This window comes from Cololabis saira, chromosome 3 (genome assembly GCF_033807715.1).
Source record: "Cololabis saira isolate AMF1-May2022 chromosome 3, fColSai1.1, whole genome shotgun sequence".
Lineage (NCBI taxonomy): Eukaryota > Metazoa > Chordata > Actinopteri > Beloniformes > Belonidae > Cololabis > Cololabis saira.
The window spans coordinates 35,868,426-35,894,110 of NC_084589.1; the positions used below are offsets into that span (position 1 = coordinate 35,868,426).

At 42.9% G+C, this 25,685-nt stretch overlaps 2 protein-coding genes across 2 annotated transcripts in view; both read left to right on the forward strand.

Annotated features, from left to right (window-relative positions):
• Positions 1 to 364: 364 nt before the first annotated feature.
• On the forward strand, positions 365 to 11,479 carry sh3bp5la (SH3-binding domain protein 5-like, a). Its single transcript, XM_061718518.1, has 6 exons — positions 365 to 815; positions 2,410 to 2,472; positions 4,010 to 4,138; positions 6,318 to 6,482; positions 7,778 to 7,951; positions 10,894 to 11,479. The coding sequence occupies exons 1-6, from the start codon at positions 624 to 626 to the stop codon at positions 11,410 to 11,412; spliced, it is 1,242 nt and encodes a 413-aa protein (XP_061574502.1). The 5' UTR covers positions 365 to 623; the 3' UTR covers positions 11,413 to 11,479.
• A 6,367-nt stretch (positions 11,480 to 17,846) lies between these two features.
• Positions 17,847 to 25,685, forward strand: part of gabbr1a (gamma-aminobutyric acid (GABA) B receptor, 1a) — a 163,155-nt gene continuing 155,316 nt past the window's right edge. The window contains exon 1 of the mRNA XM_061718519.1: positions 17,847 to 18,217. The gene's annotated coding sequence lies outside the window, so the exon portion shown is untranslated. The remainder of the gene's footprint in view (positions 18,218 to 25,685) is intronic.

Sequence of the window (25,685 nt, forward strand, 5' to 3'; positions counted from 1 at the left end):
TAAAGCTTTTGGCTCTCAGCTTCCCGATATTGTGTGAGTGACGTATGTGCAAACGTAACTACGCAGTCGCTTACGTACCCGAACGTAAACCACGCAGTGACGTAGCAAACAAAATTTAGGGGTGGTGCTGAAAAGTAGGGGTAGTGGGTGTATTGGGACAGGGCCCTGGGAAGATTTCAAGTGCCCTAAAATCTGAAAAAAACAAAAAAAACGGGTGTTTGTTGCTAAAAAAAAAACAAAAAAAAACAGGTGTTTGTTGATAAAAAAGCAAAAAAAAAAACAGGTGTTTATTGATAAAAAAAAATAAAACAAACAAAAAAAAAAACCGGGTGTTTGTTGCGCGGGCAGAGACGCAGGTAGCCGTCGCCATGGAGACCGCTCTGTCTACGGCGGCCGCGGCGGCTCAAGCTGAGCTGTTTACCTCAGTCGCGATGACGGGAGAGCGAAACCGGGTCGCAGTGCCATGAAACGTGAGCGGAGCTGCGGAGTCGACGAACATCGCCGGTGGGGTTGTGTTGTGATCCCGACCCGCCCCTGAACGGCCAGCCTCGGCCTGCTGTCGGAGGGAGCGGCGGCTCTGCGGTCCAACAAGGCCGGGTCCGCCGCGCGGCCTGCTCCCCGGGATGGAGCAGGGGCACTTGCGTGAGAGCCCCGCCGGCTCCGGGGAGTCGGACGCGGGGGACTGGGCGGAGACCGTCCCGGCCGGGGACCCGGAGCGGACCACGCCGGAGGCGGCGCCCGGGGACGGCTGCGAGGACTCCGGGGGGGAGAAGCTGCAGAGCCCGTACGAGGAGGAGCTGGACCCCCGGATACAGGTCTGTGTCGGGCTTTTATCAACTAGTTTAAAGGTTTTTGAAGGGGTTTCTATAAGACTCTACACTTTTAAACCTGAAAACTCACCTTTTTAAGAAAGCTTATCAGTCAATCAAATTTTATTTATATAGCACCTTTCATCCAGGTACATGAAATACAAAGTGCTTAACATTTTGACTGAAAAATAAGCATAATAAAAACAAAAATAAAATAAAAACTGGCAGACCAATGCACACTGACATAGAATATAGTTAATTAAAATGAAATAATGATAAAAGTTCAAGAATTAAGGCTAAAACATAATCAGTCCATAACAATAGAATATAACAATAATAAAAACATTACAAGATATAGATACAAATGCCTCTAAAAAAATGATAAACAGAATAAAACTATAACATTTGATGGTACATAAATGCCAGACCAAAGAGATTTCATTTAATTTTTCATTTAATTATTTATTCAAACAGGTTAAAACAAAAACAAAATAATCAGAATACATAAAATGTATATACCGAAAAAAACCCAAAGAAAACCATAAGCAAAACAAAGCAAATTAAAGAGACAAATCTATATGTAAATAAATAGAGATAAATAGAGATGAGTTTTTAGTCTATGTTTAAAAATGTCCAGATTATAGCTAAATATATCTTTTATATGCTCCGTTTTTAAATATATTTTTAAAAAATGTTCATGTTTTATTTTTTTGCTCTGCAGCACTTTGAGATTATTAAATATAAAATGCGTTATAAATAAAATGTATTATTATTATTATTATTATTACTGGTGGTTGCTCTCCTGGTTCTATGACTGATTAGCTGAGCTCTTCTTCAGGTGAGGACGGTGAAGAGGATGTTTAAGATTGATGGGTCCCATCCAGTTTTTCCTCTGGGTTTTGGTTGTCATAGATCTTTGCTGACAGAAAATATATTTGCTGAAAGTGTGACATGTTTAGGTTTCTTTCCCTGCAGTTGGCCTCATAAATAAGGTTCAACATCTGCACCTATAACGTACAAAACACCTCCCTTTTCAGTATAAATATGACTGGATTGATGACCACTGTGTGCATTTCTCTCCTACCTCTGTGGTTTGAGAAAAGTGTATATCTGGCTGGAAAATATTGCATGATATAATATATATCTTTATATATATCTAATAAATCTTGTAATAACTTTGATTCTGTTCACTGGTTTTCTTATGGTACACCAGACAAAATAACCGGCACCTCAAGTTTCCTTTACTAACCTCCTTTTAAGGCATCTACATATGTGATTCACGCACTTAAGAGATCAGTAGGTATTTGGGATTTTATTTTACTTTTTAATTCTGATATCCATGAGTCATACATGATTAGTAATCACTAATCCCTCTATCACTTTCGGCTCATTGTTATCTGACATCATCCTCTGATCCGGTTCAAGAGAGCATCTAGATAACAGTATTGCAACATACCTGTGTAGTTCACCGCCCTTTAGTGCCAGTTTATTACATTTATTAGGACAAACAAGAGTTTATTACATTTATTAGGACAAGCAAGTCCTAACCCCACTTTTATTCATTTACTAGTATTAACCCCCCCATCTCGTCCCCCCACAGAACGAACTGGAGCAGCTCAATGAAGCCAGCGCAGAGATCAACAGGCTGGAGCTGCAGTTGGATGTAAGTACTACGCAGAAAAAAAATATTAAATGCTATTTCATGACCTAAAAGAAAACTTACAGTTTGTTTTGCCTAAAATACCACAGTCTTCCCCTTTGAACCTTGTCTGAGCTGCTCTGGTTGCAGCAGCGGGTGGAGTCGGCTATCTGACCACATCTTTATTATATATCCTAGTATATTTCCAGAGGTAGAGTCAGACATCTGATGTCACTCCAGCCTCCTCTTCATCGTGAGGCGTGGCTGATGCTGGTATGAAGTTGGGGGTCTGCTGGATGGAGATCTCTCCCAAACACATGCCAGAGATGCTAGTGTGGATGGAGGTCGCTTTTATTTTGAAATGTCTATTTAGAATAACTACAGATTATTATGGATATAGGCTTAGGAAAAAAACAAACTTGGGCAGGTTCAACAGTCCCTCAGATACAATTAAATTTTTTTTCTATAGCGTCTTTTACAACAGAAGTTGTCTCTAGGATCTTTCCAGAGACCTAGAACATGACCCAGAGCAATTATTACATAAACAATGGCAGGAAAAAACTCCCCTAGTGGGAGAAAAACCTTAAGGCAAACAGTGGCAAGAAAAACTCCCCTTTAGGAGGGAAAAAAACCTACACACAGTATTAAAGCAATTCTGTGCAGTGCTACAGATTTTTTTATGGATAGATGTGCTGGTGACGAAAGAGCCTCTGACAATACTAATGTACCATAAAACTGATGAGTTGGGACGATCAGATACGTCTCGTTAGACCACTTTTTCCCAATATAGATGCACTTCATCTCCTGCCAAGAGCCTACATCTCGCCTGCTGGTCTGATTCATTCCAGGAGGGGGAGAAAACTGCTGAAATAAACATATTTACAGCATATTGGAAAAAGCTTTTCTCTTAAAACTTGTGATATGTTGCCCTCATGTGGCCAGAATCGGTATTTCTACATAGAGGGGCTTTAAATAGAGGTATTAACCCAATGGGGGGGCTGTCACTAATATCCCTTTTCCACCAAACCGGTTCCAGGGCTGGTTCTGGGCCAGTGCTGGTGCTGGTTCACAACCAGCTGAGAACCGGTTTGCTTTTTCATAGTTCGGAGCCAGTTCTTTGTCAATGGAAACAGAAAGCCCGGTTCCAAACTCACCACTGGCCCAGAACCAGAACCAGAAACAGCCCCTGGAACCGGTTTGGTGGAAAAGGGGTATGAGAGACTAATATCCTCATCTTTCTCTCTGCAGTGAAAATTATAAGAACATGTTTTTAAAAAGATAAACATGCACACTACCACCCTGGGAATTGCTTTTAGACATTTAACAGTCTTTGCTAAAGGTTTAAATCATCGTGATCATTTAGTTTTCAGTATTTATAAAGCACTCAGTCCACAGAAGAGAGGAGGAGCTCCTTCAGCAGGAGGATATTTGGATGCTGGTAACTCGAGACTCTGTGAACTCGGTGAACTGATTGATCGAGACTTCCTCCTGTGTGAAATCTGATCAGCTGCTCCAATCCCAGTAAATCTAATCTGGTCATTCTCCCGTGCGAACCATCCAGGACGCCAGATCCGGCTACCGGAAGATCCTCACCGAGTCTGCCAGGAAGCTGAACGCTCAGAGCTCTCAGCTCGGCGGCTGCATCGAGAAAGCCAGGCCGTACTACGAAGCTCGCCGCCTCGCCAAAGAGGTACTGACAGATAATGTGCATCTTAAGTGGTTTAAAAAGAGAGAGAGAGAGAGAGAGAGAGAGAGAGGGATCCAAGCTGAAATCATGATCCATGTTAACCCCTGGTCTGACTGGCACCTCTCTGTCCGAGAGGATGTAAACGACTGCAGTTCTACAGAGAAACTGCTAGAAACTGCTGGCAGTCTTGGACCGCTACAGTCACTTCTATGTTTTATTTGTACCTCCATGTTAGTATTACACATTATGCACAATGCTGTTTTTATTAGTCTGATGTGAAAAATGAAATAGACAGTACTTTTGGGGGCTTTAAATCCAGGAGTTTTTTTTTTTTTTTTTTTTTTTAAAGATTTTTTTGGTTTCTAGTGGCCCTTTATTGAGTGCAGACTGGAAAGGGGTAGAGAGAGAGAACGGGGAAGACACGCAGCAAAGGTGCGCAGGCCAGGATTCGAACCTGCGACCGCTGCAGGAGGAGGACTGTAGCCTCAGTATATGAGCCGCTGCTTAACCCACTGCGCCACCGAGCGGCCCAAATCCAGCAGTTTTGATTCCGCTAACGACCTCTTAGGCTGCGTCCCAATTGAACCCCTCGCCCTCGTTTTCTTCACTAACCCTAACTTTTGCGCGTTCCCGTGAAGGTAGTGGTGTCCCAATTCCTCTTTTCACCAAGGGGGAGTGGGCATAACGAGGGCTAGGGGCTGAAAATAGCCCCTACGGATCGAGAGATTTCAGATGCTCACTTGGCGAGCGAAGGGTTATGAAAATTTCCCAGAATGCTTTTCGTCGTCATTTGCGGACTGAATCAAAAAAAAAACATGGCGGACATTTCTTATTTTTTTGTGAATAAAATCAATATTTTGAGTTAGTTTCTGCATAAAAATGCGTTTTGATTACATTTCTAGTTGCAAATCAATATTTTACTTTCATAATATTCACTCAGTGAATGTACATAATCCCTTTTTTGTCCGCTGTTCGCTAAGATCACGCCGGAGTAAAGGCTGTTAGGTTACGCCGTAGGCTACATAAGCTACGCCGTAGGCTACATAAGCTACGCCGTAGGCTCTGCGTCGATTTGACTCGCCGACCGAAGGCAAACAGGCAGACTCGTCTCAGAGAAATAGAGAGAAATAATCCTGTGACCCGTCAGATTTGTTTTGGATGTTTCTGATATAATAGTTTTCAGAAACCACAAAGTAATCCAGCTGTTATCTGGGTCATTTACACACTTTCAGATAAAGTTGCCGAAGATCACGCCAGAATAAAGGGATTTATGGTTCCGCGTTACACCAACGCAGAGCCTACGACGGAGGTTACGTAACCTACGCCATAGGCTCTGCGCCGATTTAACGCGGACCTAAGCTCCGGAGCCGGCAGACGGAAATCTCGAAATTTCGGAGCAAATTTCTCAACAGGCGTTATTTGGATAAACTGAGCCCCGGTTGCGGATCTTAAGGTTACCTTTATACCTGAAAAAATATTAAAACTTAATAAAGTGCCATAACAGCGCTACAGCTGAAATTAAAACAGCTTTTGGCTCTCAGCTTCCTGATCAGGGTAGGGATGAAAACGAGGGGGAGTAGGAGAAATGGGACAGGCACCTGGGCCAAGTGTCCTAGATTTCAAGTGCCCTAAAATCTCCCCCTTTTTTTTTAGGGGTTAGGGAAGAAAAGAAGTGCGAGTGGAGAAAAGAAGGGCGAGTGAAGTTGAATTGGGATTGGGCCTTTATATATGTTTAACATGCGCCTTTAAAACCTAAAATTCTTTGGATTATCAGTAATTTGTTGAGAAAAGTTGGATAAATTGCAGACCAGACAATATTGCAGTAATTCATATATGGAAATAGGAAATTATAATACAGAGGCAAGTGAGCAGAGGGATGGATCAAGGGACTAACCTTTTTCAGTATGCAAAGCATTTTCATTGATCTTTTGCAAACTTGATTAATATGATTATTCCAATTTAGACCTTCATCCAAAACAACACCCAGAAATTTTGTGTGTGATACTTGAAGGATTTCAGTTCCGTTAATTAATATTTTAGCTTCTTCTTTTGCATAAGGTTTATTTTTGTTGTACTTCACACATCCACCCGCTGTGCTTCAGTACAGAAAGAGTAAATAGAAATAAAGGAATGAGCTGTGACTGGAGTATGGTGGTTTCTGAAGTGCGTCTGCTCCCCTCAGGCCCAGCAGGAGACCCAGAAAGCAGCTCTGAGCTACGAGCGAGCCGTGTCGATGCACACGGCCGCCAGGGAGATGGTGTACGTGGCGGAGCAGGGCCTGATGGCCGACGGCACCAACACTCTGGATCCCACCTGGCAGGAAATGCTGAACCACGCCACGGCCAAGGTAACGGAGGGAGAGCTGCACCGAGGACCGAGCTGGAACCAGAGGCTGGTTGATCTGCTGATAGATGACTCCCACCGGTGCAGATTTGCTGCTCTTCTCCTCCGTAACCCTGTTCTTCTGCCCGAGAGTGTTAAATCCAGTGGTTAGACACTGCAGTGGTGATTTCTGGCAGATGTGACGCCAGACAGTTGCCGAACTTCAGTTTCCAACTATAGATGGCTTAAAAGCAGAGAATAATAAAGTTGCTTTCGTCAACGAAAATTCAGACTAAATATCGTCGTCAACGAACCTTCATCACCTGAGGAAAACGAGACGAGACGCAACGAAAATGCTGGTCATGTGACGATAACGATAATTAAATATATAATGCAATATCGTAGACGAATAAAAATGAGACTAAAATGTAGATAAAAATAAAAACTCTGCTAAAATGTGTCTTCATTTTCGTTGACCAAAACGAGACGAAATGTTCTACCAAAGATCTATAATGTCCATGTTTTCAGTAGTTTCCTCTGGTTTAGTTCTGCTGGGTGACGTCACGTCCTCAATCCCAGTTGCTGCAGCGGGGAATCAGATCCAGAAGATGCAGCTGCAGGTTAGAGGCTGATGCCGTTAATGCAGAGCTCTAGGTTCACGTCAATTAAAAACAAAGTTACATAGAGAAACGCAGGGATCTGCTCTGGGGCTGGAGAAGAAGAAGAAGAACCATCTTTGGATACACTTTCCTACAAAGATGTGGAAAAGAAAACTGAATGTGTCGTCGAAAAAGAAAAAGATGGAGAAATGCGGAAAAATAAATATGTTGTAAACTCAAATTAGAGTCTTCTGTATCTGGAATGAATGTATTCTTGAGTCTATAAGGTAACAATAATAAGATAACCTTGTTTGAATTGTAAAGTGGGTTTGGATAAATACAATCTTTGACTAAAACAAGACTAAAATGGTCCTGGACAATTCTGACTAAAATAAGACTAAAATGCTCAGACTTTTAGCCGACTGAAACTTGACACGACTAAAAGGAGTATTAACGTGACTAAAAATGATAATAACTAAAATGATAGCTTGACCCAAAGACTAGACTAAAACTAGAATAGAAACAGGCTGACAGAAACAACACTAGAGAATAATTTCAAGGTTCTGACTCCAGAGAAGAATCAGAATCAAATTGATTCTTGACATTTGAATCGATCCCCAGCCCTAGACTCTCTGATTTCATGTGGGGGGTTAAACCGGGGGTTAAAGCTCCATCGTTTCTGGGTGCTTCTGTTGAAACCCGGATCTCTCTTGTGCGGCAGGTGAACGAGGCCGAGGAGGACCGGCTACGCAGCGAGCGCGAGCACATGCGCGTCACGCACGCCTGCCAGGAGGCAGAGGCCCGGGTCCAGATGCTGCAGAAGTCCCTGAAGAGGCTCATCCTCAAGTCCAAGCCCTACTTCGAGCTCAAGGCCCAGTTCAACAACATCCTGGAGGTAACGGGTCCGAGCAGCAGAACCGGGGGGGAACCGCCCGCTCGGCAGATTCAGGAGAAAACCTGCTTCCAAGCAGCAGTTTGGTCCTGAATCAGCACCAGTGATTCACACTGGTGATTTGGTGCTGGATGTGCTATTATGGAGAGAAAATCTACTCGAAACGTTTGTGTGTGTTTTTAGATTTGTTTGTATTAGATTTGTGCGTATTATAAAATTTTAGCGTGTTATTAGATTTGTGAGTATTATTTGATTTGTGCTTGTTAATAGATTTGTGCGTAACTTGCTCGCGGTTACAGACAAAACGATAATTACGAATTGAAAAAGCCTCCTTCACAGGGGCGTCAATTGGGTATGCCAAGGTATGGCAGCCGCCACGCCTTGGCTTCAAGGGAAAATGTAAATATTTGTTTTTTAAATACATTTATGGAATTACTCTGTGTCTATTTGTATTGATTATTCTATTACTTAATACATATAGAATAACTACAAATGCAAATCAGAACAACATGATCGATTTCACTAGTTATTATACACTGCAAAATCTTAACAAGAATATTTGTCTCATTTCTAGTTAAAATGTCAAATTTTTAGTCAAAAAAAATCTCATTACATTTAAGACAAGACTCAAAAACAACCATTTTCACCTGTTTCAAGTAGATTTTCACTTAAAATAAGTAGAAAAATCTGCCAGTGGAACAAGATTGTTTTACTTGTAATGAGAAGATAAATCTTGTCCCACTGGCAGATTTTTCTACTTATTTCAAGTGAAAATTTACTTGAAACAGGTGAAAATGGTCAAATAAGTTATTTTTCCGGTGATGAGTCTTGTTTTAAGTGTAATGAGATTTTTTGACTAAAAATGACATTTTAACTATAAATAAGACAAATATTCCTGGTAAGATTTTGAGTTTTTGCAGTGAGCAAGACTGCATTTGAAAAAGTTCCAATTTTCTTGACCACACAGATCAGCTACATAGACTTCTGTGATGAGTATTTGCTGGACGTGTTGATTGATACTCTAGTTAAGTTCTGTGACTTGTAACCTTGCCATACCTTAGCTTCCACTGAATTGACGCCACTGCTCCTTCACACACCAATCGTTAAATACCCACAAATCGCACCAAACTATAAATACTCACAAATGGTTTTGAGACTCTTTTCCTCCAAGAAGCCTCTCAGATTCGTCCTTACACGGTGCATTTAAGTACCGGTGGAAAGCTGGGTCATCTGAGTTAATCGTTATTTCCTTCGATACTTACTTACCTACCATAAGAAGGTAAACCTACTTCAGACCACCGTAATCTATCACCGCTATCACCGTCTTCTTGCCTCTGATTGCACCGTCAGTTTTTCCACCACCGAGCGGTCGTTGCTTTAAAACATCTAATTACATTTGTGAGGCTCATAAATGTACATCTGTCCATATAAACCACGAGGTGCTGAGATATTCTTTCTTACACAGGCCGACAATCAACCCTTAGTCAAGCCCTGCCCCCGTTGCTAGGTCAGACAAAACTGTCATCTCTCCCGTCCACTTCCATTGTAAAAAACAGGCTTTTACATGACTTTATTTATAATTATTGCACCAAAGTAAATCAATAGCAACTAGATATAAATAAAAAGTACTTCAGGTACCGTGTAGTGAGTTTAAAAAACTGAGGTTTTCGGTGAAAACAAGATTTTTTGACGAGTTTAGCTGATAGCACGGTGGGAGGTGCGGCCGTCCGCTTAGCTTTATCCAAAGCAGACATTTTCAAAATTTACTGTTGGTTTTCGGATTAAATGTATTCCTGGGTAGCAGGTCTCACTTTTTAACCATTTTAAGATAAATAAATAAACGTTTCCGCGGTTGTAGCTATGGATTGTAGCTGCTGCCGAGCCCACTTTGTTTTGGAAGTACGGATCAGATTTCTGCCAGTTTGGGGATAAAAATACGCTGCACCCTCACGACACTACAAGTGTTCATTTTGACTAAAACAAAGTTTTAAAATAAATAATCCAGTGATTTAAATGTTGATACAAGGCAAGTAAAAACATTTTTTTCCATTGATGTGAATGAGAGAGATGGCTGTTTGGTCCAATCGGATAAACCGGATGTAGCAGTTCTGATTGGTCAGTCAGGAACCAATCAGAAGGCTGACGAAGGGTCAATTGTTCATAATTCGCTACAAGTTTAGAGGAAACTAAGTATCAAGGGAAATAACGCTGATGACCCAGATTTACACCAGTACCTAAACGCACCACGTACAGACGAGTACTTTTTGTATAGATATCTTTGAGGGCAATAGAAAAAGAAAAAAAGAAGATTTACAATAACATTGTAATTATCAATATTTCCCCCCCCTTTTTTTTTTGTTTTTTTAAACTTTTCATAACATTAATCAAACCAAAATAAATAAATAATAATTATAAGAGAGAATAAATAAATAAATAAATAAGTAAATACAAATAAATACAACAACACACCCCTCTCCCCTTCCCTCCCTCATATGGTCAATAGATTACATCATTCAAAATCATTTAACTTCTTTTCACATATGTTTATCAATACTGGAACAAAATAATAAATTAAATAATCAAGTCCTGCGTAAACACATTCATTAATATAGTAGATGATTCAGATCATTAGTCCAATAAAGGCCAAAATTTCCAAAAAAGGTCCCCAAATAAGGTCAAAGTCTGTATTTTTTTTTCTAACAGAATACAGTATTTTTTCTGGAGAACTATATGATCCAAGTTCATTGATCCACTGTTTGGGTGCTGGGGGTAGACGAGTATTTATAGCTATCTGGCGATTCGTGCGTATTTAACGATTTGTTTGTGTAGGAGGCTTTTTGAATTTGTAATTATCGCTTTGTCCGTAACTTTGAGAAAATTACACACAAATCTAAAAATGTGCACAGATGTATTTCCCTCCGTGTAACTGGGTCTCGTCTCTGCAGGAGAGCAAGACGAAGGTCATGCAGCTGGAGCTGCAGGTCACCAAGGTCAAGACCCGCTATTCCGTCGCCCTGCGCAACCTGGAGCAGATCAGCGAGCAGATCCACGCCCAGAGGGGGCGGGGCCTGGTCTGCGCTGGGCGGAGCCCGCCGGTGGGGGCGGAGTCGGCCCCCGCGGTCCGGGAGGAGGGCGGGGCCTGCGGCAGCGCGGCGGCACCGGCGGGGAAGGATGGCGGCGGCGGCGGCGGCGCAGACCTGGTGGAGCGATACAAGGACCGGGAGAAGGAGCGGGAGCGGGCCGGGTCCGACTCCCTGTCCGTGTTCAGCCTGCAGACCATCGCCTCGGACCTGGAGAAGTACGACTCGGTGGAGCACCTGGGGGACATGAGCGACGTGGGCAGCGTTACCGGGGACGACGGCGAGAAGGGGGGGGCGGGCCGGAGGGACAAGCTGGCCGAGACGGCGGTCAGAGAGCGGCAGCAGCAGTTCCACAAGCAGCACCACCGCAGCTTCAGCTTGTGAGGGCCGGGACCCGGACCCGGATCCGGGACTGGGACCCGGACCGGCCGACCCGAGTCAGACTGAAGTAGCTGCAACTGGACCGGTCCAGGTGGAGAATGTAAATAAACACACGCACGTTCAGCGGCTACACGCCACCAACACTGAGATGAAACCTTCACCGGTTCCACCGGGGAGCCGGGACCGGTTCCTGGAGCATGAAGAAGCCGGAGAGCCGACTCCGAGTCCTCTCCGAGTCGACTCCGAGTCGACTCCAAGTCTTCCCCGAGTCGTCTCCGAGTCCACTCCGAGTCGTCTCCGAGTCCACTCCGAGTCCACTCCGAGTCCACTCCGAGTCCACTCCGAGTCGTCCCCGAGTCGTCTCCGAGTCGTCTCCGAGTCGTCTCCGACTCGTCTCCGAGTCTTCCCCGAGTCGTCTCCGAGTCCACTCCGAGTCGTCTCCGAGTCCACTCCGAGTCCACTCCGAGTCCACTCCGAGTCGTCTCCGAGTCGTCTCCGAGTCGTCTCCGAGTCCTCTCCGAGTCCTCTCCGAGTCGTCTCCGAGTCCTCTCCGAGTCCTCTCCGAGTCGTCTCCGAGTCGTCTCCGAGTCCTCTCCGAGTCCACTCCGAGTCCTCTCCGAGTCGTCTCCGAGTCGTCTCCGAGTCCTCTCCGAGTCCTCTCCGAGTCCACTCCGAGTCCTCTCCGAGTCGTCTCCGAGTCCTCTCCGAGTCCACTCCGAGTCCTCTCCGAGTCCTCTCCGAGTCCTCTCCGAGTCCTCTCCGAGTCCACTCCGAGTCCTCTCCGAGTCCTCTCCGAGTCCACTCCGAGTCCTCTCCGAGTCCTCTCCGAGTCCACTCCGAGTCCACTCCGAGTCCACTCCGAGTCCACTCCGAGTCCTCTCCGACTCCTCTCCGACTCCACTCCGAGTCTTCCCCGAGTCGTCTCCGAGTCCACTCCGAGTCCTCTCCGAGTCGTCTCCGAGTCGTCTCCGAGTCAACTCCGAGTCCTCTCCGAGTCCTCTCTGAGTTCACTCCAACTGTTTTCCCAGTCCACTCCGAGTCTTCTCCGACTCCACTCCGAGTCCTCTCCTAGACCAAGTCCTCTCCGAGTCGCCCTCGAGGACCCCAGCTGAGACCAACACTGACATGGCGCTGAGAAGCAGCAGTTCAGACATGTTTTTCTTTTTTTAAATATATTTATTATCTGAAGCTGCAGATTTTTATTTGAATGTTGTCGACATCGTTCTGAAAATGCAGGATTTAGTTCGCCTTAAAAGAGAAGCCTGTTGTGATCGGAGCCCCGACTCACCGTCAGCCCACAGCAGGTCTCTCCAGAACCAGAATCAGAACCAGCGGGTTTATTTTATGGTTCTGATTCACCAGGATTATTCCGTCACGTCTGATTATCAACGTCTGAAATGCTGAACTCCGTCCGAACCGGACGATACTGACACGTAACGTTTGCTGCTGATCTGAATGTTTGATCTCGTCTCACTGAAACTTCACCTCCTGCGCTGAGTCATGTCTTCAGGATGTCGTCACGTCGTTGCTTTGTCATGTTTAACCAATAAACACGTCATACCTCCTGGAGTCAGGGTGTCATGTGACCAACCAGCCACTGGGGGGCGCCGGGGTTCAAGGCCTCCAAACCTTTGCATATTATGTTGAAGTGACGTCTTCATTTGTGGGTAAACAACGGTTTAGTTTATGAAACCATAAAGAGTAAATAAAGCACGTACATACAAACGTTTGTATAATTAGGGGCGTGGCTTTTTGATTGGCGGCTGGTACAGCCAATAGGCTGTCATCACTGCTCTGCTCTGAGAACTGCATTGATTTGTTATATATGTGTGTATTTATAAATTATATATATATATATATATATATATATATATATATCATACATTCTAGATTCATTACAAATCAACTGAAATATTGCAAGCCTTTTATTATTTTAATATTGCTGATTATGGCTTACTGTTTAAGATTAAAGGTATTGTGACATCATTTTTAACATGCTTTTAACACTATTAAAAGTCTTGGCCAACATCCCTCAAATGTGTCTAAAAGAGTGTAACAAGAAAAACTTCACTCTAGTACTCTTTTCCTGGCTTTTTATTACAGTGTTTTTTTGCGCCGTGAAAAATGCTTCCTTTCCCCCCTTTCCTGTCAATCATTGCTCCGCTCCTCCTCCAAACCTCCTCCTCCTCCAGCCATACGCTCACAGCGGCGTCGGAGCGACAGGCGAAGCATGCACGGAAAAGCAGGAGCGCGAACCACAGCAAACAATCATAAAAATAAAGGCATGCAAGCAGCACTGTCCCCTTATCTTAAGTCCAGTCAGTGGCTGCGGGTCTTCTTAGCAGTTTTCCTCCGGTGATTAGAACAAAAGAGGCTCTAAACTGCTCCGTGTTAAGCCTCATTTATGGTTCCGCGTTAAATCGACGCAGAGCCTACGCCGTAGGGTTCAGCGTATGGTGCGCGTCGCCGCGTAACCCTACGCTGTAGGCTTTGCGTCGGTGTAACGCGGAACCATAAATCAGCCTTTATGGTGCGCTGGAGAGGAGAGGAGGCAGGGAGCTGGGTGGAGGGGGCGGTGATTTAGCGGATCGTTACGTAACGATCCGCCACCAAACCACATGCGCCGTTTTTGCATAGTTATGCGGAAAATCCCAGAAAGCACACAATACACTGAATGTTAAAAATTCGTTGTTTTTTGGGTGTAATTGATGTCAAGACACCCAACAAAACACAAAAAAATCAAGAAAAATGTGTTTTTCATGTCACAATCCCTTTAAGATTCCCAGAATATTCAAACTTTTTGAGATAGGATATTTGAGTTTTCTTAAGTTGTAAACCATGATCAGCAATATTAAAATAATAAAAGGCTTGCAATATTTCAGTTGATTTGTAATGAATCCAGAATGTATGACATTTTTGTTTTTGTAATTGCATTACAGAAAATCACAATATTCGAATTTTCTGAGACAGTCGTGTGTGTGTATGTATGTATGTATGTATGTATGTATGTATGTATGTATGTATGTATGTATGTATGTATGTATGTATGTATGTATGTATGTATGTATGTATGTATGTATGTATGTATGTATGTATGTATGTATGTGTGTATATATATATATATATATATATATATGTATGTATGTGTATATATATATATATATATATATGTGTATATACATATATACACATATATATATATATTTATATATGTATGTATATATATATGTATATATATGTATATATATACATATACATGTATATATACATATATATATATATACATACACATATATATATATATATGTGTATGTATATATATATATGTTATGTGTATATGTATATGTATATATATGTGTATATATACACATACATATATATATACATATATATATATACATATATACATACACATATATATATATATATATATATATATATATATATATATATATATATATGTATGTATATATGTATGTATATATATATGTATGTATATATGTATGTATATATATATATATGTATATATATGTATGTATATATGTATGTATATATATATGTATGTATATATGTATGTATATATATATATATGTATATATACATATGTATATATATATATGTGTATATATACACATATATATATATATATATATATATATATATATATATATATATATATATATATATATATGTATATATACATATGTATATATATATATATGTGTGTATATATAGATATAGATAGATAGATAGATAGATAGATATTACACTTTATGTGTATATATAATATATAAACTGTCTGACGTAAGGAGGATGTCTTGGCTCCAAAACACTTCATACAAACCTATGGGTGACGTCACGGGCGGGGCTTGTCCAGCTCTTCATCTACAGTCTGGAATCATCAGCACTGTATCTTTATGACTATAATCCCGCACAAGGTCCCCAAAGTAACTCTGTTCAGTCCCTGTAACAAACATACGTGAAACATGTACTGGATATGGAGGGAATAAAGGTGAGTTTCCGTATGAAAAGTGATGCTGCGATGGAGATCGTCCTCCTTTAATTATTCAGCAGAAGAACAGACATGAACATGATTCCGAGTAGATGGCGGGACGGAGCTGTGACGGAGTAGATGATGACTTCAGGAGAAATGATGGTTGCTGCTCCGATGACTTGATCTCCGGGAGCTTTAGGAGAAAAGGCTTAATGGCCATCTCTGCTCCATCTCATCTCTGCTCCTCCTGATTCTCCACGGAGGAGTAAATCTGTAAATCTGTTTATCAGCCTTCCTCTTCCTCACACCCAGTGGCGTCAATTCAGTCGAAGCTAAGGTATGGCAAGGTTACGAGTATCAATCAACACGTCCAGCAAATACTCATCACAGAAGTCTATGTAGCTTATCTGTGTGGTCAAGAAAATTGGAACTTTTTCAAATGCAGTCTCACTCACTGCAAAAACTCAAAATCTTACCAGGAATATTTGTCTTATTTCTAGTTAAAATGTCTCATTTTTAGTCAAAAAATCTCATTACACTTAAAACAAGATTCATCACCAGAAAAATAACTTGTTATTTGACCATTTTCACCTGATTCAAGTAAATATTCACTTGAAATAAGTAGAAAAATCTGCCAGTGGGACAAAATTTATCTTCTCATTACAAGCAAAAAAATCTTGTTCCACTGGCAGATTTTTCCAATTATTTTAAGTGAAAATCTACTTGAAACAGGTGAAAATTGTTGTTTTTTGAGTCTTGTCTTAAATGTAATGAGATTTTTTTTTTTACTAAAAATTAGACATTTTATACGACGGAGTATTAGGGCCAAACAAAAAAACAAAAAAAGGAAATTACGAGAATAAAGTCATAATGTAATGAGAATAAAGTCGTAATATTACGAGAATAAAGTCGTAAAATTACGAGGATAATGTCATAATATTACGAGAATAAAGTCGTAATATTACGAGAATAAAGTCGTAATATATTATAAATATATAAATATAACTTCACAAGATGCTCAATATTCCTCATTTTAACACAGGGAGAAGAAGCTCTTCCTGTTAGAGTTCTCATAAATTATATTCTCATAATATTACGACTTTATTCTCGTAATTTTACGACTTTATTCTCGTAATATTAAGACTTTATTCTCATAATATTACGACTTTATTCTCGCAACATTACGACTTTATTCTCGTAATTTTACGACTTTATTCTCATTATATTATGACTTTATTCTCGTAATTTCCAATTTTTTTTGTCTTAGTTTGGCCCTAATACTCTGTCGTAATTTTAACTAGAAACCTAAGACAAATATTCTTGTTAAGATTTTGAGTTTTTGAAGTGTGTAATAACTAGTGAAATCGATCATGTTGTTCTGATTTGCATTTGTAGTTATTCTATATGTATTAAGTCATAGAATAATCAATACAAATGGACACAGAGTAATTCTATAAATGTATTTAAAAAAACAAACATTTACATTTCCCCCTGAAGCCAAAGTGTGGCGGCTGCCATCAGTACTCGAGTTGTAAAAAAAAAATCAGGGGGGATGGTGGATTTTATCATATGGGGACAGATAATTTGTGCTGATTACAAATAATATAATATATTACAAATAATAGCAGTAACCAAAACACCTGCAGAAATACTGCAGGAATGACATAGCAGCAGTTAAATGCAGCCTTCTGTAAGCTTTAAATATCCACTGGGCTTACATCAAATACATCAAAACACAACAATAAAAAACAGTTTTCTGAACTTATCAATACGCCTCTGTCCTTCACAGGATAAGTAAAATGGATCACTGCAAAAACTCAACATCTTAACAAGAATATTTGTCTTATTTCTAGTTGAAATGTCTCATTTTGGTAAAAATAATCTCATTACACTTAAAACCGGACTCATCACTGGAAAAAAACAACAATTTTCACCTGTTTCAAGTAGATTTTCACTTGAAATAAGTAGAAAAATCTGCCAGTGGAACAATATTTTTTTTGCTTGTAATAAGAAGATAAATCTTGTTCCACTAGCAGATTTTTCTACTTATTTCAAGTGAAAATTTACTTGAAACAGGTGAAAATTGTCAAATAAGTTATTTTTATGGTGTTATTTTTCTGGTGATGACTCTAATTGTCGAAATAGCAGTAAAACCACATTTATTGATGAAATGACATAAGGGATGGAAAGGGGGGATGGCAGTTTTACAGGGGGGATGATTTTTACTGTTTTTATTTCAGGGGGGATGCCATCCCCCCTCATCCCCCCTCAATTCGAGTACTGCCATACCTTGCCATACCCAATTGCCGCCCCTGTGTTGTGGCTGCAGACCTCCCCCCCCCCGGGAGGAGGCGGCTGCGTGAGAAGCGGCTGTTACGCACGGCGCGTCTCCATCATGACGTCGTGAATTATCTCCAGATTGTAGAGGGGGAGAGAGAAAAAAGGAGGGGAGTGTGGTGAATCTCGTCGTTTATGTGCTTGTGTATGGAGCGTGTCTTTTCTTTTCTTTTCTTTTTTCTCTTTTATAAATCATCTTTTTTAATCATTTCTTATCTTTGCATGCACGCGTAACTGCAATACATGGAACATAATCCGACCAAGATACACGCCTGCTTTTCTAACGTCCTGTTGATGCACGGAGCAGCTTGCACACTTACCGTATAGCCATATTTAAAAAAAACAACAAAAAAAAAACAGCCATAATCGCTGCAAAGATGCAGATTTCTACCAAATAATCGGGCGGACTGCGGCTCTCCTCGGCGGCTCCCACCCGGAGGATTTCCTCCCATCCCCACCGAGCACGTCCAAGTCAGAGTAAGTAACACCCGCTCCGGCTTTGCTGCAGGGCAGCTCCGTGTCGAGGTTTTACACCACATTCGTGCAGAAAAACGGATCCGGACAGATGTCACCTCCTCCTCATCTCCAATGCACAGCCATGTCCACAACCGGGCCTCGTTTGTTTGGAGCTTTTTCTTCCCAGAAACCATCTTGTTTAGCTGTCATTTCCCTGTTTGCTCTCGGAAGAGGCGGCGGGGGTTTAAGATGCGTGTTCATATTATGGGGCTGTAGAGGCGGTGATGATGCTCGGCCTCCCGCAGCAGGCCCTCCGACAGCCGGCTAGGAACTACCGGCAGCACCCAGCTGGCGGCCCCTACTGGCCCTTACTGGTCCCTAATGGCCCCTACTGGTCCCTACTGGTCCCTACTGTTCCCCACTGTTCCCCACTGGTCCCCACTGGCCCCTACTGGTCCCCACTGGCCCACACTGGCCCCTACTGGTCCCCACTGGACCCTACTGGCCCCTACTGGTCCCTACTGTTCCCCTACTGGCCCACACTAGCCCCTACTGGTCCCCACTGGCCCGCACTGGGCCCCTACTGGCCCCTACTGGTCCCCACTGGCCCCCACACTGGCCCAAACTGAACCCCCACTGGTCCCCACTGGTCCCCACTGGCCCCTACTGGCCCCCGCACTAGCCCACATTGGTCCCCACTGGCCCACACTGGTCCACACTGGTCCCCACTGGCCCACACTGGCCCCCTACTGGTCCCTACTGGTCCCCACTGGCCCACATTGGTCCCCACTGGTCCCTACTGTTCCCCCACTGGTCCCCACTGGCCCCTACTGGCCCCTGCACTAGCCCACACTGGTACCCACTGGTCCCCACTGGTCCACACTGGTACCTACTGGCCCCCACTGGTCCCCCCTGGTCCCTACTGGTCCCCACTAGCCCCCACTGGTTCCCACTGGCTCCCCACTGGTCCCTACTGGCCCCTACTGGTCCCCACTGGTCCGCACTGGCCCCTACTGCCCCCCCACTGGTCCGCACTGGCCCCTACTGGCCCCCCACTGGTCCCTACTGGCCCACACTGGCCCCCCACTGGCCCCACACTGGTCCCCACTGGCCCCTACTGGTCCCCACTGGTCCCTACTGGCCCCCACTGGCCCACACTGGTCCCTACTGGCCCCCACTGGCCCCTACTGGCCCCTACTGGCCCACACTGGCCCCTCACTGGTCCCCACTGGTCCCCACTGGTCCCCACTGGTTGCTACTGGCCCCCACTGGTCCCCACTGGCCCCCTCACTGGCCCACACTGGTCCCCACTGGTCCCCACTGGTCCCCACTGGTCCCCACTGGTCCCCACTGGTCCCTACTGTTCCCCCACTGGTCCCCACTGGTCCCTACTGGTCCCTACTGTTCCCCCACTGGCCCACACTGGTCCCCACTGGTCCACACTGGCCCCTACTGGCCCCCATGTCTCGGTAGTTAACGCGGAGCCGCTGCGTGTCTTTGGAACTGGAGGTGGGAGCTGTCCGTGGTGCTGAAACGGTGCTGTGTTTGCTATGACTGTACTGTCAACGAGGCTCTCCCGGGCCTTTAGTTCAGGGGCCAGAGCCCAAACTTTCACCTGTCAGTACCACCAAGGTGACAAAAGATGATATGTAGATGGTATTTTGGTATGATAACCCTTCCTGAGTGGCAGCTGTATCATAGTTATCAGCTCATGAAGTTACCCACCCCCTTCAGAAAATTATATTTTAGATGCTGCTGCATATCCTGGTTTAGACTCATGTACAGGATATCTGTCAATGTTTCACAATATTGTCATTGGTATCATTTTAAAGGGGACCTTTGAAGCATTCATTCAAGCTAAGATGTGATACATTTCCTGAATCCTTATGGTCCAGTATTCCAGTTTTTGTATTTTGCGTCTCTGTGGTTCTTGATGACACAGGGCTAAAATATACATCATTTAGGCGAAAATTGTGTAAAAATGTGTGTTGTTTATAGTTTAAAGAGCTGCAGTGACCTCTATGTTTGTCAGAAAGATTCACATCTTAGCTTAAATGAATGCTTAAAAGGTCCCCTTTAAAATGATACCAATGACAATATTGTGAAACATTGACAGATATCCTGTACATGAGTCTAAACCAGGATATGTAGCAGCATCTAAAATTTAATTTTCTGAAGGGGGTGGGTAACTTCCTGAGCTGATAACTATGATACAGCTGCACTCAGGAAGGGTTATCATACCAAAATATCATCTGCAGACATGGATCTTTTCAAAAAATTATATGCAAGTTTTGTCACCTTGAGTGGTACTGATATCTGGTCTGGCCCATGGACTACTTCTCTGTCCGTGGTGCTGAAGTCGTTGCTGTGTTTCCAGCTTGGGCCGGTCTGTCATGTCGCCTCCCCGCCGTCTGTTCAGCGTAAAGCCGGTTTAAAGGTGCAGAGCAGGTGACAGGGGAAGACGTGGGTAAACCCTGGACAGGTCCCCAGTCCAGTTAACCTGACATACATGTTTCTGGACTGTTGGGGGTCACTGGAGTTCCAGGAGAAGCCCACAGAGAGAATAGAATAGAATAGAATAGAATAGAATAGAATAGAATAAACTTTATTGATACAGATGAGAAATTCACTTGTGCAGCAGCAAACATACACACGCTCAACAATTTTCACAAAATATACAAAATATACACGAAAGTATGAAAAGGTATAAAAAGGTATATCCTAAAAAAAAAAAAATAAATAGCTAAATCATTAAAAAAAAGCAATATAAAAAATAAAAAAATTAGCAATGTACAAAAGAAATACTAAACCCGAAAAATGAATAATGTGCAAAGAGACAAAAATAAAAATACCAGTGATGTATTTAGAGGGAGAAGGTTATTGCACTTTCAGAAAAACAGGTTATTGCACTTGAATGACTAGAGTTGGTTGTTGTAGAGTCTGATGGCTGTCGGGATGAAGGACCTGCGGTAGCGTTCCTTCTTGCAGCAGAACATGTAAACTCCTATCCATACTTAAGCCTGATTTATGGTTCTGCGTTAAACCAACGCAGAGCCTACGCCGTTGCCGTGACGCCGTTGCCGTGACGCCGTCGCCGTGACGCCGTCGCCGTGACGCCGTCGCCGTGACGCCGACGCCGTGACGCCGTCGTGAACCCTTCGGACTTCTCCGTCACTCCATTTCGCCGCGGTGCAATACCCCCCCAGAGCGCTAGGGGGTTGCGTTCTTTTCCTGGATGGTTTATCGTCGTCTCTAGTTGATAAGAGATAAGGACAACTATTGTGCAAAAAAAACAAAACAAAAAGAATCACACACACACGAAGAAAAGAGCGCTGAAGGTTCACTACTGCTTCACGAACCGTAACCGGAAATGCGTTGCTACCAAGCAAACCAATCACAGCCCTCTCGGCCTGCGTTGGGTCCGCGTCACCTCGACGCGTAGTTACATTGTTTGGGAGGTGCACGTCAGGCTACGGCGTAGACTATGGAGAGACTCCCGCGTAGCCGCGTAGGCTCTGCTTTGATTTAACGCAGAACCATAATTCAGCCTTTATTCCTATTCAGGGTCTCAGGGATCAGCTGGAGCCTTTACCAGCTCTTGGTGGTGAAATACAGGGGAACACCGTTGATTGGTCACCTGCCCATCACAGGGTCACATACAGACACACACACATATGAGACATTTAGAATCAGCAAGTTTATAGTTTCAGATAATTATAATAGATTTTATTTATAGAGCACTCTTCATTCAGGGAATCTCAGAGTGCTTACAAGATTAAAACAAGTAATAATAATAATACATTTTATTTATAATGCACTTTACATTACTGCAAATCTCAAAGATAATTAAAAAGGAAGCAGAAATAAAATCGAGATAAAAGGATAAAAAGTCAAGACATAGGTAAAAAGAGAATAAAACAATTAAAAACAGCAACTAGTAAAAAAACAGCAGGATTGTTTAGTGATAAAATGCTTTGCTAAAAATAAAGGTTTTTAGTCCTCTTGTAAAATTGTCCGTAGTTTGTGGTGCCCTTAGGTTGTTAGGGATGGCATTCCAAAGACGTGGGGCAGCAACACTAAAAGCCCTGTCAGGGAAAGGTCAGTATCAATAAAATTTAAAAACTCAGAGACTGAGAAGCGGCGAACAAACACACCAGCGTCCTCTCCTCTCTACTCGCCTTAACAGTCAAAAACGATATAAAAAGCAGATATTCTAAGCTTTCTCTTGTAACTTTGCAAGTTTAGAAAATAGTTTTTTTCCTTTTTCAAGTACATAAGGCAACAATTTCTTTTGTGGTTTTATCTCACAGATGTTACCATTTATAAAGTTGGAATTTCTTAGTTTTATCCTATGAGTTAGTAAGTTCATTAAATCAGAAATTTAGATTTAAGTTTCTAAAGTAAGAAAATTGGAAACTGGGATTTTACTTTCCCCCTCATGATTTTTGTACTAAGGGGTAATTGCTAATACGCCGTGGTAAAATAACGAGAAAAACAAATCTAAATCTTGCAGGAGACCCCCGAACCGCCAGGCCCACCGTGTCCCTGGTTCAGCACCGCTGATGGACTAAACGCTGCTCTGAGCCCATAACGCTGGCTCTCATCCGGCTCAGTGTGCCATTGTTAATGACTCCTGCTGGGATGCCCCCCTTTCTTTCCCGAATCCCCCCACCACCACCAAACACACACCCAGAACAAAAGCCTACACTGTAAGCTGCCAACACACACACACACACACGCAGAAATACGCAATCTCTGGTGGCGTCTACCTCGTCAGGGAACTCTAAAAATACACTGGATAATGCTAATGAAGAGTTTGTCTGCCTTCCACAGGCGAGCCTCGCTGCCATCTGTCTTCTTCACTGTGGTGTGTCGTTACCGACCCCACACACACACACACACACACACACACACACACACACACACACACACACACACACACACACACACACACACACACTTTCTCTTCAACCGCAGATTTGCTTGTTTTGTGTTGGATTCTACAAACAGGTTTATGTTGTGAACGTTTGGTGCTGATTGGGATATGAGCAGCTCTGTGGTGTGAATTCACTGCTCAAGCCTGACATCACTTGAGGCGCTGCGACTCACAGCACAACTTTTTTATCAGTTATCATCACATACTTGCTTTGTTTTTTCTCATTCAATTTTTATTGAATTTTCTTAGATACAAAACAACACATACCAACATATAAAACCCACAAAAACAGCCACCCCCCACCCCACCACCAGGCCAATCACAAGTACACACTAACTGTGTCTTTATCCAGTCAGAGTATAATTCAGGTCTTATATCAGGTTTGTCCATAATGGCCACAGTTAAATTATGTTTTTTAATTCAGAATTAATTATTCCGAATTAAACTATATTCCTTTGAGATTATATGGAAATATTAATTCCGAATTAAGGTTTATATTGAAAACACGTTTGAACGGCTTTATCCAATTCCGCTTACGGTCTGGGGGTTGGGAAGGTTCTGATTGGATAGGGGGGGCGGACCGGAAGTTACGTCTACCGGAAAAAAACAAATTTAGCCACTACAACTTTGAAAAGCTCACAATTTTTATGCTGCCATCTGTTCTTTTAATTATTTCCAGGTCCTCCAAGCTATTTATTAAATAAATCATCTCTGCTCTTGACCACCATCTTGAAACTTTGTTTCGTAAAACAAGCCCAGCGTGGAATATAAGCGGCACGGCGACAGACGGGCGAGGGAACGAGCGGCGCAGAAAGAAAGACAGGAATTAATTTAAATGGAATGAGTGTAAACATGATGGCGGAATTATTCTATTTGGATTTAAAATCGGAATAAACCAGCTACTTACTTCGGAATTAAGTTTAATTCGGAATAGCCATTTTCATTCGGAATTAGGTGTTTACATGGTAATTTTTATTAATTTTAAATCAGATTTAATTTTAATTCTGAATTAAAGAGGAATTAAACTTCCCATGTAAACGCACTCAATGAAATTGTGTCTTGTTGAGCGTCGTTAATCTTTGCTGACGACAGTTCCAAATATGCAATATTCAAGAATCTCCAATGAGTTATGGAGATGTCATAAGGAGGCTTCCAACGTTGGACTATGATCTTTTTGGCTGCCATCAATCCTGCCAGCCAAATTTTGCGTGATTTTCCTGTTAGAGATTGTGGCAGGGTGGAGAAGTTGATGGGACATGCACCTGTGTCCCATCCGCCTGAGTGGCTGATTCTCTCCACCTGCCTGCCTTATAAGGCGGAGCTGGACAGCAGCAAAGGGGTCTGAGAAGCTGTGTGTGATGCTTGTGCACATGTGGGTGTGAGTTTGCTAAACTAAAGAAGGGTCTGCACGAAACTCTGTGTCTCTCCGTCCTTCGGTCGGGCCCCCGTGGCACCCACCCTGCCACAGAGATAGTTTGGATTCGTCATTCAAAAGATGTACAAAGGGGTCCATTGGCAGTTGTATTCTCACTAAGTCACTTCTTATAACCTTCCCCCAGAATTCCAAAATCCCGGAGCACTCCAATAAAACATCACACACTTGCTTTGTGTTCATGGAGCTTTTGTACCCATGAGATGGAACCGAGTTAATCTAATTGTCTCTTCTTAAAACAAGATTATTTTGGTTGTTTTAACTGACAAGAATCAGTTTGGATATAACTTTATTACCAGCTTCTGTTGCCGCTCCAAAATTATGGAACAAGCCTCCTTTAACCCTTGTGCTGTCTTCGAGTCAAGGAAGGAGGAAGAAAGGAAGGAAGGAAGGAAGGAAGGAAGGAAGGAAGGAAGGAAGGAAGGAAGGAAGGAAGGAAGGAAGGAAGGAAGGAAGGAAGGAAGGAAGGAAGGAAGGAAGGAAGGAAGGAAGGAAGGAAGGAAGGAAGGAAGGAAGGAAGTGAGGGATAAAACAAGAAAAGAAGGAAGGAAGGGAGAAAAAAGGAAGGGAAGAAGGAAGGAGAGAGCAGGAGGAAAGAAGGAAGGAAGGGAAACAAGAAGGAAGGAAGGAAGGAAGGAAGGAAGGAAGGAAGGAAGGAAGGAAGGAAGGAAGGAAGGAAGGAAGGAAGGAAGGAAGGAAGTGAGGGATAAAACAAGAAAAGAAGGAAGGAAGGGAGAAAAAAGGAAGGGAAGAAGGAAGGAGAGAGCAGGAGGAAAGAAGGAAGGAAGGGAAACAAGAAGGAAGGAAGGAAGGAAGGAAGGAAGGAAGGAAGGAAGGAAGGAAGGAAGGAAGGAAGGAAGGAAGGAAGGAAGGAAGGAAGGAAGGAAGGAAGGAAGGAAGGAAGGAAGGAAGGAAGGAAGGGAGAAAACAAGGAAAGAAGGAAGGAAGGAAGGGAGAAAAGAGGAAGGGAGAAAAGAGGAAGGGAGAAGGAAGGAGAGAGCAGGAGGAAAGAAGGATAGGAGAATTAGGTCATTTTGACCCGAAGACAGTACAAGGGTTAAACATTAGACAAGTCTCCTCACTTTAAAAACAATAAACAATTATTTTAGTATTCATTTCTT